The sequence below is a fragment of the Myotis davidii genome, unplaced genomic scaffold, assembly GCF_000327345.1.
Source record: "Myotis davidii unplaced genomic scaffold, ASM32734v1 scaffold179, whole genome shotgun sequence".
Taxonomy (NCBI): domain Eukaryota; kingdom Metazoa; phylum Chordata; class Mammalia; order Chiroptera; family Vespertilionidae; genus Myotis; species Myotis davidii.
In genome coordinates, this window is record NW_006291130.1 from 528,079 (window position 1) to 546,046 (window position 17,968).

The window sequence follows — 17,968 nt, forward strand, 5'->3', positions numbered from 1 at the left end:
TCCCCCCGCCAGTACACAAATTTTTGTGCACCGGGCCTCTAGTATTTAATGAGCACCTATACATTTGAAGGTCTTTTTCTGATTGACCAGACAGATTTGAGTGGTTTTTATAACATGCTGCTTGTATTTCCAGTAGAGCACTTTTCTTCTTGTATTATATTTGTGTTTTATCTGACTGTTCATAGAAGTTTTTTCTTATTAGAATGTAAGCTCCCTAAGGACAGGATACATGTTTATTTTAATCTATGTACCTTCAGCACCTGGCATAGAATGCCTGGCATATAACTGGCTCTCAGTAAATATTTATTAAATAAATAAGTAATTCAAAGCAATAACACTTTACCTTACAAAGATTTAAAGTGTATGTTGAAAGCACTTTAAAATATGAAAGGGTTTCATCAAAATATAATGTTTTTATTTTATTGTGTTTCTGAGTATTGTAACCCTGCCTACCCCAAGGCTAGGACTTAACTGCAGTGTGACCTGGCAGAGCTGTGGTTTCCAGCTCCCATGGAGCTGCAGACAGGGGGATAGGGAGAAAGTTTATCCTTGCATTGTTGCGAGCTTTGCATTAATTTCTAGAGCTCTGGAAGAATTGCATTTGACAGTTTTGCCAGTGTTCATTTTGTCTTTATGGAGAAGTGTATTTTTGGACATCCTTAGTCGGCTATGCTAGAAATGCTTCCCATCACAACTGAATTTTAATGTTCCAAATTTTATACAGATTTTAGGAAATACACCAAAGTATTTTTATAAATCATATTCTTTTTCCCTAAAGAGGAACAATTATCAATCTAAGTAAAAAGTACACCAGAAAAGGTACCAAGAGGTGTGGGTTTTCCCCCGAAAATACTGCCTTGTAATAATGGTGCACCATTGGGCATACTGTTTCTTCTCAGCCAGCGTGATGGTTTTAATGCTCACCCTGTCATAGAATTGAGGTAATTGAGATGGTTTTCCAGGAAAAATGAACCAACACTATAATAGTACATGAATTCACATTACATGGACTATGCATCTGTACTTAATGTTGACCTGAAAGTTAAAAGAGTTATCTCAAACTCAGGATTGAACTTGCCAGACATTAGTAGTAATAGAAAATTTAGTAATGAGAATCCTGTGTACTTTGGCTTTTAATTTTATTCTTTTGATTCTTTGAAACCAAGTGTTCCTGGCATAGGAGCAACTTGTATACATTTAAGCAGATGATTAAAATTTCACAAGCCTTGTATTTTGCTCAAGTCTCAGCATTTTCTGTTCAGTGGTTTCTGTGCAGGAACCTGTTTACAAAACATTTTTCAGAATGAATGTATAAATGTATTAAATCTCTAAATTCATGGCTTTGTCTTTTTCTCTTTTATTATACCTTACATTTTGCCTACATTATATTTGTGCTACTTGAAGGGTTTTTTTATTCTCTTAATAGGAGGTACACTTAGTGAAATCTACAAACTGGCAGACAAGTTTCATAGTGTAATCCCTGTGAAATCTGGCCATGAAGACCTGGAACTGCTTGACCTTTCAGTACCATTCCTTATCCAAGGAAAAATACATCACTACGGGTATGTTTTTAGTTCTGGGAACTTTATAAATTAAAAATAAGAGTAATTTTTACTGTTATTATTTTACCCACTTGTTTCTGTATAGTCGGTGGATACTTATTGAGTACCAATTTATATGTACTAGATTTTTCATATATATTTACTGTTTTGATAGCATATATATTGAGTGCCTACAATGTGCTAGATGTATAGCTACCCAGAGAGTAATTACCATTTGTTTGCTTTCACAAGGATTTAACTACTTACAGAGAAAGGTTCAGAGCTGCAGCCTCGTCAATGTTAAGTGATTGAATTCCAGAATTTCTGTGGCACAAAGTTACAGATTAGTTGCCACTGAGTAATTGGAACATATCAGAGTACATTAGGAACTAGAAATAGATTTTTACCTTTGGAAGGAAGTAGTGGGGATAACATCTCCTTTCCTTCACTTGATGAAACAATCGTCTTGAAGTGCTCTGCTTTGAGAAACCTTGAATTATAGAATACATCCTATACCAGCCCTCCCCCTTGCATGCTCCTATATTTGTAGCTGTTGTTCATTGGTATAATATGAAAATCTTGATTTCATCTGAAAACTGCATCCTGCAATCACGTTATCACTATGATTGTGACTGTTGAAGTCATTGGTAGGCATGTGGAGATTGCCCAGGGTTCTGTTCCATATACAAAATATCAAACTTTAGGTATAAGTTGAAACTAGTGTGCCACTGAGTTAAAGCCCTGGGTTGTAGCTTTAACTCTGATGTGCCCTGTGTTTTTAATTATATCTCATTGAACTCATGACTTCAGAGTCAAGCTCATCAAAATTTATCCAGCAATTAGTTCAAAACTAAAACTTTATTGCCCAGCCAGAGTGGCTGGTTGAGCATTGTTCTGTGCACCACCAAAAGGTTGCCGGTGCACGTGCAGAAGGCAACGGATTGATGTTTCTCTCTCACATTGATGTTTCTCCCTCTCCCTCTTTTCCTCTCTCTCTCTCTCTTCCTCTTTCTCCCACTTTCTAAGCATGTCCTTGGGTAAGGATTTAAAACATAATAATAAATAAAGTTTGTCAAATATATTGTTTCTTTTTTTAATAAATATATTTGTATTGATTTCAGAGAGGAAGGAAAAGGGAGAGATAGAAACATCATCGATGAGAGAGAATCATTGATTGGCTGCATGTCCCCTACTGGGGATCAAGCCTGCAACTTGGGCATGTGCCCTTGACCAGAATTGAACCTGGGTCGATGCTCTATTCACTGAGCCAAACCAGCTAGGGCTGTTTGTTCCTTTTTAATAAGTCACTAACATGGGCCTTCTCTTTTTTACATGCCCATCCTCATTTGTTTGCACTTTCTCTCCTCTTCCTCTCTTCCAATATACTTCCTAGTATCAGTCACTTTGGCCAGTCTTGAACCAGAAAAAACAATATTAGTTATTAAGCTTTGGACTATCCTTCACTTACTAGAATCCTATCCTATCTAATAAAAGACAAATAGGGTAATTAACCGTACCTCCGATATGCTGCCCATTGGCTAATCAGGGTGATATGCAAATTAACTGCCAACCAAGATGGCGGCTGGCAGCCACGCAGCTGAAGCGAACATGAGGCTTGGTTGCCCCGGCGATGGAGGAAGCCAAGGTTCCCCTCCTGCCACGGCCGGCACTGAGCTCCGAAAGCAACTACGTTTCAGTTATAGAAGCTAAACAAACCCCAGATATGGGAATGACTGGTCACTATGACACACACTGACCACCAGAGGGCAGACGCTCAATGCAGAAGCTGCCCCTTGTGGTTAATGCACTCCCACAGGGGAGCTCTTTTCAGCCACAAGCCAGGCTGACGGCTGCCAGCACAGCATGGGGGTAGGAGCCTCTCCTGCCTCCTCAGCAGTGCTAAGGATGTCTGACTGCAGCTTAGGCCTGCTCCTGGGCTGCCAGAGGGATGTCTGACTGCCAGCTTAGGCCCATTCCCCCAGGGAGCGGGCCTAAGCCAGCAGATGGACATCCCCCGAGGGGTCCCAGACTGCGAGAGGGCACAGGCTGGGCTGAGGGACCCCCCGAGTGCACAAATTTTTGTGCACCGGGCCTCTAGCTCTAAAATAAAAGGTGCTGTTAAGGCTTTCAATATTCTCCCATTTTCAGCATAAACTGGGAAATTATGCTCAAATTCCAACTTTTAAGACATTTTTAGACTTTACATTACTTTGATATCAGCCAAAGCCAATATATCTTCTTATTGACTTTTTAATTTTGAGAAAATAATTTTAACTACAGAAAAATATCAAGAATTATTTCATAAACAGTTATGTATCCTCCACTTAGAAATCTAAATGCCTTAACTTATTTTTTAGGTCTTCTCCTTCCCTTTCCTTATCAGAAGTAACTACTTTCCCAAACTTGGGAGTCAGTTCTTCTCAGCAATGTTTTTATTCTCTTAGTGTAATATATGTGTGAACATGTAAGAAATAAGCATATTATTTTGCTTTTAAAATTCATGTAAATTGTTTCATACTATACCTGTCCTTTTGCAACTTGTTTTTTTCCCCCATTCAATATTGAAAGATTTATCCATATAGATGCATGTAGATTTAGTATTATTTTAATATCTATGTGGTAATTTATTTCATATGGGATATATTATGGTTTATTAATCCATTTCCTATTAATAGGTATATGTTATTATCATGTATTACATTTACAGAAATGTTAAGTGAAGTTCTTTTATATATTTTTTGCATATTTCCTTTGTCATAGTATCAGTTGGATCATGCCCAACATTTCTTTTTTTAAAAATCTTTATAGTTGAAAGTACAGTGGGGCTTTGACTTACGAGTGTCCCGACTAACGAGTTTCTCGAGATACGAGCTGTCTCTCGGCCGATTTTTTGCTTTGAGTTGCGAGTTAAAATTCAGGTTATGAGCCAGCTTCAGATACCCCACCGCTAGTTGGTGCAGCAAATGTCACAGTGAACGCCACAACATCAGCCCAACATCACGTGTCTCACTCATTCACTTTTTGATTTGACATACGAGTAATTTGAGTTACGAGCTCCATCACAGAACGAATTAAACTTGTAAGTCAAGGCCCCACTGTATTACATATGTTCCCCTTTTTTCCCCCCATTGACCCCTTCTAGCCTGCCTCACCCCCTTCCCCAGGCCTTCACAACCCTATTGTCTGTGTCCATGGGTTATGCCTATGTGCATACAAATTCTTTGGTTAATCTCTTCCCAACCACCCACCTAAGCTCCACCTTCTCACTGAGATTTGGCAGTCTGTTCCATGCTTCTTTGTCTCTGGATCTATTTTGTTCATTAAATTCCACATATGAGTGAGATCATCTGATACTTATCTTTCTCTGACTGGCTGATTTCGCTTAGCATAATACTCTACAGGTCCCTCCATGCTATTTCAAAGGGCCAGAGATCCTTCTTTTTACTGCTGCATAGTATTCCATGGTGTAAAGGTACCAAAGCTTTTTTTATCCACTTGTCTACTGATGGGCACTTGGGCTGTTTCCAGATCTTATCTATTGTAAATTGCCCTGCTATAAACATAAGGGTGCATACATTCTTTCTGATTGCTATTTCGAATTTCTTAGTATATATTCCTAGAAATGGGATCACTGGGTCAAATGATAGTTCCATGTTTAATTTTTTGAGGAAACTCCATACTGTTTTCCATAATGGCTGCACCAGTCTGCAGTCCCACCAACAGTGTACTAGGGTTCCCTTTACTCCCTGTCCTCGCCAGCACTTGTCATTTGTTGATGGTCAGCATTTCTTTTGTAAATGACATGATGTGGTATAATGGTATGGTGTGGTCTGGTATAAAATGGAGTAAGTCAGAAAGATAACAAAGACCTTTTTTATATAGTAAGATTCAGTATTGTTTTCTAAACCTTTGTTTCAATTGTGCATGTATGTTGTATTCTGCGTCATGATATGAAATAAATTTCCTACTGTAGTTCTTGCCAGAAAATTTAACTAGAATTGGAATTAGTAGTATGCATATTTTCTGCTTTAGTAGAAGGTACCAGATTGTTCTTTGAATAATAGTAAAATTTTATGGTCCTCTCAGTGGTGTGTAAAACGTTCACTTTCTCCCAGGTTTTCTCTAACACTTAGTGTTGGTCTAACTTGATATTTTGTTATACTGATGAGCATCAAATGTTACTTATCTATGTTATTATTATTTGGATTTCCTAGGTGACTAGTGAGTGTAAACAGCCCTCATTTTTACTGGCTATTCAGTTTTCTATTCTTTGAATTCCATATTTACATCTTTTACCTGTTTTCCTTTTGAGTTACTAGTCTCTGTTTTGGTTGTGTGTTTAACTGATTTTAGAATTATTTTTATGTAAGAGATACTAATCTTTTGTCAGTTAATTACTTCAAGAAACTTCTAGTCTGTCTTGTACCTTTTAAGCTCTGGTTTCTTTTGTTTTACAAATTTTTAAAATATAAATATAGTCATGTTTACCAAAATGGTTGTCAAAACCTTAATGGCTTTATAAATTTTTACTTTGATTTCTGGATCCAATGCGTTTTCAAAGAATTTAAACTAATGCTTGAGTTTCTTCAACAGTTACACATCTTTTAAGGATTTCTGTTTCTTAATGAATCTATTTTATTAATAAAAGTTTTCTAGAGAAGTATTCATTTATTTTTAAAGTATAAATTTATTGACGTGCAATTGTTCATAGTACTTTCTGATAATTTTTAAATATCCACTTTGCCCATTCTTTAATTCATTTCATATTATTTGCACCTTTTTTTTTCTTGGCCTTTCTTGCCAAAAGAACAAGCTCTTGTTTTTGTTGTTGCTCTCTATTATTTTTTATTATTCTTTTCTTTATTTTCTTCCTTTCATTAGGTTTCCTTGTTTTTTTCAAATGCTTTTAATTGAACAGTTACCTCAATTCATTAATTCTAATGTATTTTTTAATATTTATATTTAAGTCTGTAATTTTCTCCTAGAAAAATAATAGCCATTGCTTTAACCCAAGATTCATAAGTAGTGTTTTTCTTGTCACTGCTAAATGTTTCATAATTCCCATTATGATATTTTTGGCCCATGAATTCTTTAAAAAATTTTAACACACACATTTCAGGTGCCTTGTTTTTGTTTGTATTTTGGTTAGATGACTTTTTAACCAAATAGTATGATGCATTTCATGATTTTTTTAAGATTTGTTTAGCTTTGCGTTACCCTAGTATATGTCCATTCAGATTTAGAATATATTACATAGACTTTTAAAGAATTTGTATTCTTTAATTGTTGTGTTTAGTGTTTACTCATGTTCACTAGACAGACTTGCTAATCATATTCAAAACTGTGTTATTTTTCCATTGTAATTTTATCTGTTTAATCACTTCTTAGAGAGTGTGCTTAACATACGCTGTGATTGTGGGTTTGTGACCTTTTATTCTGTCAATGTGTGCTTTAGGTATTTGAGACCTTCCTGGTTCATTCAGGTTCAGTGTTTAAACTTCTGGTGAATTCATTGTTTGGTATATCCTGATCCTATATAATAAAGAAGTAATATGCAAATTGACCATCACACCATCACAAAGATGGCTGTGCCCACAGCAGAAGCAGGGTTCACGTAACACAAGATGGCTGCACCCACAGTGGAGGCTGGGTTCCTGTAATGAGCCATAATGAGCGATCAGCAGGGACCTGAGGCTGCGCACCCCACTTGGTGGGGCTTGACAGGGGACCTCAGGCCGCACTCCCCGCCCGGCACCAGGCTAGGGGACCTGAGGCTGTGCCCCCCCAGTTGGCAGGACTTGAAGGGGGACCTCAGACCCCGCCCCCTGCCTGGCACCAGGCTCGGGGACCTGAGGCTGCGCCCCCTGTCCAGCAGGGCTTGACGGGGGCCTTGAGGCTGCGCCTCCCACCCAGCGGGGCTTGACCTGTTTGGGCTGGCTGGGTCTGGGACTCGCGCAATTTTGAGGTGCATGCAGGTGGGCAAGTACTTGACTCTGGGTCCCGTGGTGTGCCCCAGACTCTGACAGGAGGAAGATTTTCACATACATTTTACTAATTTGCTTTCATCTCTCACACTTCTATTATAGAAAAAGGGCAAATAGCAATATTAAAATATTTCCTCTAATTAATTCCCTTTTAATGTGCACGAATTTTGTGCACCGGGCCACTAGTACAATAATAAAAATATAATAAAACCCCCAAACCTTAGGGCAATAAGTCATGATTGCCCTAAAGTTTGGGGGTTTTATTATATTTTTATTATTGTATCCGGATTTTTTTCAGTTCGGAATTGCTTAGTGTCTTATTCCCTCTCTGCTTTCACGTTCCTTTGTTGTTATCCTTTAGTAGGTCTCATGAATAAATAGTTACAAGTAAATTTTAGTTATTTTTAAATAGATGATTTTAAAATGTTAGTTTTTTATTTAATTAGGTCTTCTACACTTTATGTTGTTTTTCACCTATACTATTACTGTTCTCTTATTTTTGTTATTATTTTACTTATTTTTCTTCAGTATTCTTTGGAATTGATTTATAAAAAATGTTCTTAATTTTCTCCTTTTTTCTCTTTCACTATGTTAGAAGTAATGAATTCTGTATTTAATTTTTGTTTGTTACCCTTAATTTTTCCTTTGCATGCTAATTTATTTGTATACTTGCTTTATCAATGTCTAAAGTTAATATTGCCATTTTTAAGGCAATAATATTTCTTTCAATTGCCTTTTTCTGTTAAAAAAACACACACATAAAACAGATTTGTTTGAAGGGTGGGAGGTGATAATACTTGTTATAGTTAACCCTCCATTTTCCCCCAGCTTGCAAATAAAAAGGAGTCTGCATGAACCTCTTGAATATTGAGTTTTATGTTTTCATTTAAATACATATTTTATCATCTAAAAAGTATGTTATGTTTAAAAAGTCACTTTAAATATATTGTATATAAGTTAATCAAAATACCTATACTAAATAATGTATAATTTTAGAATATTATATAGGTTTAAATTGATTTATATTATGAAGAATAACTATAGTATTAGGCATCACAAACTATAAACCTCTAAATATGTACTTACTGAATATAATACCCAAATGTTGCTAATACAGCCTTCTGTAGTCACAATATTTTGCTCATATTAAGACCTTGGCTATTATTTATTGTTCACAGAGCCATAAAATGAAAGTTTGTAAAGATTGTTTAAACATTTTTGTTTTACCAAATAAGGCAATTAGCCAAATTAATTAATAATCTGGACTTGAAACCTCTCTCTTATTCTCAATGTATTGGTTTATTCTGAACTATACTTTCTTTTTGATTGCTTCTGTTAAAAGCCTATTAAAATAATTCTGATTGCAATATGCACAATATAGGAGCGACAATACTATTTTTTTAATTTGTTTTTTAAAATGTGCATAGTCGAATAGCAAAAGTAAGTTATAATATTAAATGAGTTATAATAAGTAATATAAGTTATTTTAAAATGTTTGTTTTTGTTTTATTAATTTCAGATGTAAAACGTGTTCTAGTTTGAGACCAATACAAAATCTAAATAATCTGGATGATAAAACATCATGGATTCCCTCTTCTGTGGCAGAAGGTTAGCTAAATTTCTTTGTCCTTCAACTTTTACTGTCTTTGTGTCAGGTGATCTCACTGATCATATTTCAGTACTTGTGGATATAGTAAAACCAGAGCAAAGTGATTGTAATAAAAGTATAAAGTAAATGCTTAAAATATTTGGAAACTTAACTTTCAAGCATCTGCCATTATCTTTTAATTTTTACTCTTATTTTAATGTTCAGTAATTTGTTTTAGTATTAATCATTAATCACAAATACAGCTTCTGAAAAATCTCTCCAGCTCATAGTACCTTGAATTTTTTAAAATATATTTTATTGATTTTTTTACAGAGAAGAAGGGAGAGGGATAGAGAGTTAGAAGCATCGATGAGAGAGGAACATCGATCAGCTGCCTCATGCACACCCGCACTGGGGATGTGCCCGCAACCAAGGTACCTGCCCTTGACCGGAATCAAACCTGGGACTCTTCAGTCCCCAGGCCGACACTCTATCCACTGAGCCAAACCGGTTAGAGCAGTACCTTGAATTTAAAAGAGTTTTCGAGATAGCTATTACAACTTTTTGCCCAATACAAGTCCTTAGCTGGAACAATTATCTTTTTATTTCACATGTTTAATTATGGTTGCCTAGCCTTGGCTTAAAACTCTTTCAGTGACAGGGCACTCATTACACTGCAAGGCAACATATTCCCTTAATTTTTAGGCAGTTTTTGATAGTGAAGCAAAATGTGCCTACCTATGACTTTAACCTGGGCCACATTCTATTTACTAGAATTAGAGGATACCTATTCCTTCTTCCAAAGAGCAACAGACTTTGTACATTTGAAAATATCTATTGAGCCTTCATTTAGTCTATTTCTCCAAGCAAGCATCTCACTTCCTTTGGTACTTTCCCACTTTCCTTTGTATTTTATTTCTCCTCCTCAGTAAACATTTCACTTTGCCAATGCTCTCCTCCAAGTTTACCATTCAAAGCTGAAAATAGGGCTGCAGATACTGGCCAATTCAGAATAAAAAACAAAACTTGTATTTCCCTTAAATTGGACACTTTGCTTCTCTACTGGCTGGAAAATTTCATTGTACAGCAGGTTCTTGAATAACATCGTTTTGTTCATTGTCATTTCCTTGTAACATTGAGGAGATGCCTTAGGAACTTAACTCTTGTTTATATCAATTAGCCTCTAGTAAAATTGGTTTTGTTATATGTTGTTTTGCCATAGTTCCAAGAACCTGTTGATAATGTTGCTAAGAACTTACTGTGTTGATATTAATTTTTATATTAATTTGTTTTTTATATTTGTATACTTGGTTTTGTTTTCCTTTTCTTTTAATTCAGCTGTATGATACTGGAATCTCTTATTTTGTTTGTGGTCCAGTGAAATTCCAGGTTACTTTCACATGAACTTCTGTCCAGACAGCATGGTCTTCCTATCCTATTCTTAACGCAGTTGTCTGTTTGTTTGTATGGTCCCTCAAAGTAGGTTTTGTGTTCATATTTCTTGGTTTTAGCTCACAGTGTTAACCTATTGAGACCCCTTAAATCCTAAAAGTCAATTCTCTGTTTTAACAATCACTGTCACAACTGTGTGCCCTAATTTGTTCTTCTTAGTTGCCCCTAATTAATTCTATTTATTCCATTCTGTAAACATACTGAATGTCTCCCATTTCCAAACACAAAGATGTGCATTTAACTTGTAAATTTTCATATGATTTATTATCTCATTAATTTCTTCCTTTTTCTTCATCTTACTAAATTATTAAATCTCAGATTCTGATATTTTTGTCCATTCACCTGATGATGTCTCTTAAAACATAAGTGATCCCTATGCCTATAGTACAGAGGGGAGAGACATGTTACATAATCATAAATATTGAACTGCATGCTATTTTTCAGAGCATTCTCGTATTTTATTTTTGTCTTTCATAAGGTTAACATGTAATAAATTATATTTTATTAATCCGTTTTTATATTTTCTATCAAGATCAACTCATTTTAAAGATATATTAATATTTAATCAAAAAGATACAGTTGTTTATAAGCCATTGCCTCTATATAGGTATATTGTAATGTTCCAAAATGAACCTGCTAAAATGAACTTAGTATGTTGGTATTACAAAAAGATATGTTGGAGAACAAAAAGATATAGTATATATATGTTTTTCTTTCTCTTTTAAATTATTTTAGTGAACAAAATTAACAGGTACATACTATCCGAAAGCAAATTCATATCATGTAATCTATTTTTCCCTTCACTAGTATTGGGTATTGTACCCCTTCAACATGTGTTTGTGATGACATTCACTCTTGATGATGGGACAGGAGTATTGGAAGCTTACCTCATGGATTCTGTAAGTAACAGGTGGTGAAGATATTTCTAACTAAAAATAATATTTTTTTGAATTTTAATATATTTATTCATACCTGCTTTATTACTAACAAGATTTAAGGCAATGTAGAAAAAAATAGTGCATAGATCTTAAATTGTCTATGTGTTTCTCTCTCTTTTGATATTACACTATAAATCTTAATGTCCAAATAATGAAAAATTGAGGAATAGGAATTTTAGGAGAGTTATTTTTTATACCACCCAGAAATCTGTTCCAGGAGTCAAAGGCATTGTATAAACATGCCCTCTAAGCATTAACCATCAGCATTTCACTAGGCTTCTAAAGCCTCCTCATTTCCTATTAGAGGGAACACAATTGCGTTGGTAGGGAGATAGTGACGTGGGTGAAGCTAGGGAGCTTTCCACAAGACCACCCTCCTTCCCAGCAGCAGTTCCAAGTTTGGGGATTTCCAAGACCAGCCTCCGACGCAGGTTAGAGGTCCCCAAGACCACCATTAGTTTTGACAATTCACTAGAAAAGACCCACAGAATTGACTGAAAGCTATTTTTTTCCCTTATCCACCTTTTTTTTTCTTTTTTGCTCAATCTCTCCACACTCCATACCCAGCCGCACTCCCACCCCCACCCCATGCTATCTTTGAGTCTCTTTATTTTGCTTATTAGTTTTATTCACCATTATAGTTTATTACAACTAAAAAAAATGCAGATTAAAATCATCCAAGGAAAGAGGTGCATAGGTCAGAATCCAAGGAAGTTTCAAATGTGGAACTTTCATTTGCCCTCTTTCGTGTTGTAGAAGAAAGCAGACAGAGTGACTTTCTCGCAACAACGTGTAAGGGTACCTATGGAGTATTGCCAACCAGAGAAGCTCCACTGGGCCTTAGTGTCCAGAGCTTTTGCTGGAGTCCTGTCACGTAGTCATGGTTGAATGTACACATGACTGATCTCAGTCTCCAGACCCCACAGTGGTCAAGCTAATACTACATGACACAAACTCTCATTGTTAGACTATCCAGTGTCCCCAGGCAAACAAGGGCACTCCCAGCAGGCATGACATCCACGGGTTTACAGATTACCTCCCAGAAGCCAAGGGAGAGGCTGGTAACATTTTTTTATTACACACATTGAAAGAATCGGGTAAGGTTGAGAATTTTCTCCTGCCTAAACAATTCATGTATCCATTTATTAACTGAATGTTTAATGAGCATCTTCTATGTGCCAGGTACTATTTTTTGTGGTAAAGACATAGCAGTGAGGAAGGCAAGCAAAATCCCTTTCCTCTTCACATTCTAGTAGAAGAGGAAAAAATTAAATAAATATGTTTTACTCTTAAACTTAATATTTACACATTGTAGGCACTCAATATATGTGTTAATGAAGCGAATAGTAAGCCTCCCTGTTTTCTGATTATTATTAAGTCAGAGCCATTTAACTCAATTGTATATCTCAAATCTGTTATTAAAGTAAATCAGATTTTAGAGTTCAGACTAGCACTGTCATTTATGAATTCTGGAATTTTGATAGAGTGACTTAGTCTAGATCAGTGGTTCTCAACCTTCCTAATGCCGCGACCCTTTAATATAGTTCCTCATGTTGTGGTGACCCCCAACCATAAAATTATTTTCGTTGTTACTTCATAACTGTAATTTTGCTACTGTAAACAATATGTAATTGTATATGTGTTTTCCGATGGTCTTAGGCAATCCCTGTGAAAGGTTCGTTCAACCCCCAAAGGGGTCGCAACCCACAGGTTGAAAACCGCTGGTCTAGATTATTTTAATTAGATAGTATTAAAATACAGGGGTGGGCAAAAGTAGGTTTACAGTTCCTATGCAAAAAGGTATGCAGGATTATGATTATTACAATAGCTTTATTAACTCAAAAGAATGTCAGTACAAATTTAAACCTACCTTTGCCCTCCCCTTTTATATTAATTATAACATAAATTAAAGATTAATATCATTTCCTTTTTCTTCTATAATTTTTAAGGACAAATTCTTCCATATTCCAGCATCAGAAATCCTAACCAATGATTACCTTCAGGAAAGTATGGATATGATCATGAATATGCTTTGCCCTCCAGGAAAAAAAATTGGTAAGCCATAGTATTTGCCATTCATTCTTTTTTAAAAAAAATAGCACCAGCATATATCTAAATTATGAACTTTTAGAGGTATGCAAACTTTGAAATGTGAATCCAAATAAATTACTAAGTAGTGCTTGATGACTGTATGATCTACCTTTTGATGAAGACGGTGGCAGGTATAAAATAGGTATGAATCACCCTGACCGATTTGGCTCAGTGGATAGAGAGTCCACCTGCGGACTGAAGGGTCCAGGTTCGATTCGGTCAAGGTCTTGTACCTTGGTTGCAGGCACATTCCCAGTAGGGGGTGTGCAGGAGGCAGCTGATCAATGTTTCTCTCTCATCAATGTTTCTAACTCTATCCCTCTCCCTTTCTCTCTGTAAAAAATCAATAAAATATATTTTTAAAAAAATAGATAATGAATCATAGTTCCTGAAATGAAAAGGTTTTTTAAATATTTTGAAATACAATAAAGGGGAGGCAGTTTTGATCAAAGGAAATTTGACACTCTGTTTATACATACAAATATTTTATTTGAAATTATATTAACAGGGAGGAAACTTTTATAAGAAACATTTTCTGTAACAAACTCCATTTAGCCAGTTTAATTAATTGATGAATTTTCTATTCAGTATTAACTATTTTCAGATTTTACAGTTTTTTATTTTACTAATTATTTTTAGCAGCTTTAGTTGCTTTTGATTTAACATTTGATTCATCAACCAAATCTTCAGGTCAAATGGTATAGATTACTATACCGAAAGCTACTCAGTATTTCTTTTGTGGCCAGTATCTGTATTTACATCGAAACTTGCAGATCTAAATCATATTAAGACAGTTTGACCCTTCTAATAATTTTCCATCAGTAACAAATTTTACCAGCTATAGATTTAACTGTTCATTTAACTTGTATAGCTTTTTAAAAAATATATATGTTTATTGATTTCAGAGAGGAAGGGAAAGGGAGAGAATGATAGAAACATCAATGATGAGAGATAATCATTGATCAGCTGCCTCCTGCACAGCCCCTATTGGGGATTGAGCCCACAACCCAGGCACATGCCCTCAGTAGGAACCAAACCATGACTCCTGATTCAGCACTCAACCCCTGAGCCACACTGGCTGGGCTTATAGGTTATTTTTAATCAGGCTTTATTTTACCCTGGTCAGTCTATACATTTTATAGCAATTCTACAAAGATAGTTTTTTATACATTTGTAACAAAGTTTAACTTACATGCTTTTATTTGGTGGCAGTTTTAATTTTTGTTGGTTATTTAGATTCTTTTGGATAGATTTCTGGAAATAAAACTGTCATATCAAAAAGCACAGGTCAGGTAGACTTTTGATACATAACTTCAAAATTGCTTTTCAATAATATTTTACCTATTTATAGTTCCTGTCCTTCTTGACACTTGCCAATATTGAGGACTAGATTAAATTTCTTTTAAATTCAAATTTGAAGAAACCATCAGAATCTTTTCTAGATGTTATAAATACACTTACTGTGGTCATAACCAAAGCTTAGAAATGGCATCGATGGCTGCCAGCTTTGCCTTGAATCGGTACTTGGTACATGTAGTTTTACCTTGATAAATGTAAGGTGTTCAAATGATTCCAGAAATTCAGGATCAATCCATTTCTTTTCTTTGCAATCAACCAAGAGGATAGATAGATAGATAGATAGATAGATAGATAGATGATAGATAGATAGATAAATAAATAAATAAATAAAAAAAACTGGAGATTAGTAAGAAATTAGCAGGAAAGAAAGGAATAAAAATTCAGAATGAGGTAGTTTATAACATTCACTATCAAACATCCTGAAAATCCCACATTACTTTTTCCTGTTGTTAGAAAAAAGTTCAAATTAGTCAGAATCACCGTAAAATAATAACATGAATCCAGTGTGCAATTTGGAAGAGTAGATAGCATTACATTTGATAAGTATATTTATTTACTTTTCTATCTTCAAATTAAGTATGTTAATTTTTCTAGCTAAGCATTAGGCTTAGGTATGCCAGAGTTATTTGTTTAATTTTAATGGGTAAGTAACATTTTCTTTTGGATTTGTAGATACATATCCGTGGTTGGAATGCTTCATCAAATCGTATAATGTCACAAGTGGAACGGAGCAGCAAATTTGCTATCAGATTTTTGACACCACAGTTGCAGATGATGTTATCTAATATTGACATTCAACCTGGCATATGTAAAATATTGTAATTTTAAAAACATTATTATTTTCTATGAGATTGCTATCAACATGTAAAAGCTTTAGCTCAGTAGTTTATTTTCCATTGTAACCACTATTTAATTTAAAAAAATAGACATTGTGTTATCTTAACACCTTGTAAGTTGAAAATGTTCCTGTTACTCAGAAATATCCAGTATGATGGCTGCTCAGGTTATAAAAGAAAGAGAGACAATGAATAAATAAAGACTTTCGCTTACTCTTCGTAGACCTTTCAGAGAAGCTGTTTGTTCCTGCATTAAAGTCACTTTCCCGTTGGTTTTGCCACTGATTTCTCTGCCATCCCCTGTCCCTGGTTGAGCTGCTTTCCTTGCCTAGGTCTTTAGGTCAGCAGTGTGTTTAGCATGGTTATGGGATTAGAAGAGACCCTGGCCTTAAGTCTGAGCTTTGACTGAGTTCAAGGATGTAGTGGATAGTGGTTCTGCTTTGCTTTAGTTTTGTACAAAGGGATCTGCTTAAACCAATACCCCTCAAAAAAAATGCTTCTTCAAATGAGCCACAGTGTACTTTAAAGAGGGGTTTACTTTAAGTGAAAGTGGTAGAATTGTTTTCTTTGGGTGCTGATATTGACCAATTTAGGATAAATTCATTTTTTAGACCAGAATGATATGCTTTGATTGCTTATTTCTGTATATGATATTAGAAGTCATTCTATTTCATCCCTACTTTAGAAAGTGGTTCAGATTCACCTTTAGTGTATCTGGGTGCTGGGAATGTGGTGTACTTTTTTTTTTTTTTTTACTGTGTTTACCTATCCCTTCTTTAAAGTTAAAACTAACCATGTATTATGTGAACTGCCAATGTATGCATGTATGCTACTAAGAATAATGAGCACAATCATTACTGTCAGGAATTCTTAGATGTGATAAATTCCAACAATTGGGATATCTTTAAAACACAGAAGGGGCGGGGTGTGTGGGGGGGGTGGATACAGACTGCTCAACTCATTAAATAATGTTAAAACAACTGAAAAGATAAAATCATGAGTATTCAGTTTTATGAAACTACTCTATATATCTGTATATATGTGTACATTTATGTATATTATTTGCTAAAGACAGATACAGATTTTTCTAGTTCAATCGTGAATAAATGCACGTAATTCAGCTCTTTTGTTTGTTTGCCCTATTTGAACTCAGGCATGATTTGAAGCAAAGAATCAAAGCAGGTATATCAGTATAACATATTTAGGACTGTCTACAAACCACGTACTGTGCTAAGCACTTAACATGTATTGGAGTTTTACAACAACCCATTTTCCTGATAAAGAAATGGAGGTTCGATTGATCAGCCAACTTGTCTAAGTTCATACAATCATTAAATGCTAGTCAGTACTCTCCAAAGGTTACACTGTTCACTACTTGAGGATTTTGAACAGATAAGTTTCAGTGTTGCTGGTAAGCTTGGGCTGCAAAGGGGAGAGAGACATTTTCTCTGCCTTCGGGAAGCACCAGGTCTAGAGAAGGGGCCAACGGTGCCCCAGGCTTAGTGTCAACCTGTGCTTCTCTGAAGTGAGGAGGGGAAACTGATGCTTCATGATGATGGGCTATTTCTCTTTTGTTTTCTTTTTCCTGGACACCCTATATTGTCATCCTTATTTTTATTTTTTAACTTCAGTTTTGAGCAAGACAAGTCCCATCGACACTAGTACTTACCCAGTGGTGCTGTGTGCCTTATGCTAGTCAAGAACCTGGAGTAATAGAATTCTGTTCCTGGAGCAACAACTAGATGGTAGTTCATTGTGCCCGGATTTGAGCCCTGTCCCTTGTGTTGTCCCTGTGAATACTGGTGAAGTCTTCCTGTTTGTTTTAAAATGACAAAGTGAAGGAAGCAGTGTGTGTACAGCCTCGAACTCAGTTTCAGTCTCTGCAGCGTCCATTGTTGTGGACACTCCTGGGTTGTTCTTATGGGGAAGAGCCTGCCTGTCTTAGAAGATCTGAGGCAGTCGATGCTTCTTATCTCGATATGATCATGAAATATGCACTGCTTGCAGGCTCTTCCTGTGTTCCCCCTCCCCCCATCACACTGCTTTAGTTGAGGAAGCTGCACATTCCCAGATGCAATACATCATTCCTGTTTTTTTGTTTTTTTTTTCACTCCTGGTCTCATGCTGTACATCCAGTTGTTTCTAAGTGAATATAGAAAAACTGGTGTGGATGGAAGTA

The 17,968-nt window shown here is 35.6% G+C and overlaps 1 protein-coding gene across 1 annotated transcript in view; it reads left to right on the forward strand.

Moving 5' to 3' along the window:
- POT1 (protection of telomeres 1) overlaps positions 1-16,909 on the forward strand; it is a 57,182-nt gene extending 40,273 nt beyond the window's left edge. The window contains exons 11-15 of the mRNA XM_015564333.1: positions 1,427-1,562; positions 9,045-9,133; positions 11,373-11,464; positions 13,453-13,558; positions 15,626-16,909. Of these exons, the coding sequence (XP_015419819.1) occupies positions 1,427-1,562; positions 9,045-9,133; positions 11,373-11,464; positions 13,453-13,558; positions 15,626-15,738 (536 nt within the window). The 3' untranslated portion in view covers positions 15,739-16,909. The remainder of the gene's footprint in view (positions 1-1,426; positions 1,563-9,044; positions 9,134-11,372; positions 11,465-13,452; positions 13,559-15,625) is intronic.
- The last annotated feature ends 1,059 nt before the right edge of the window (positions 16,910-17,968 follow it).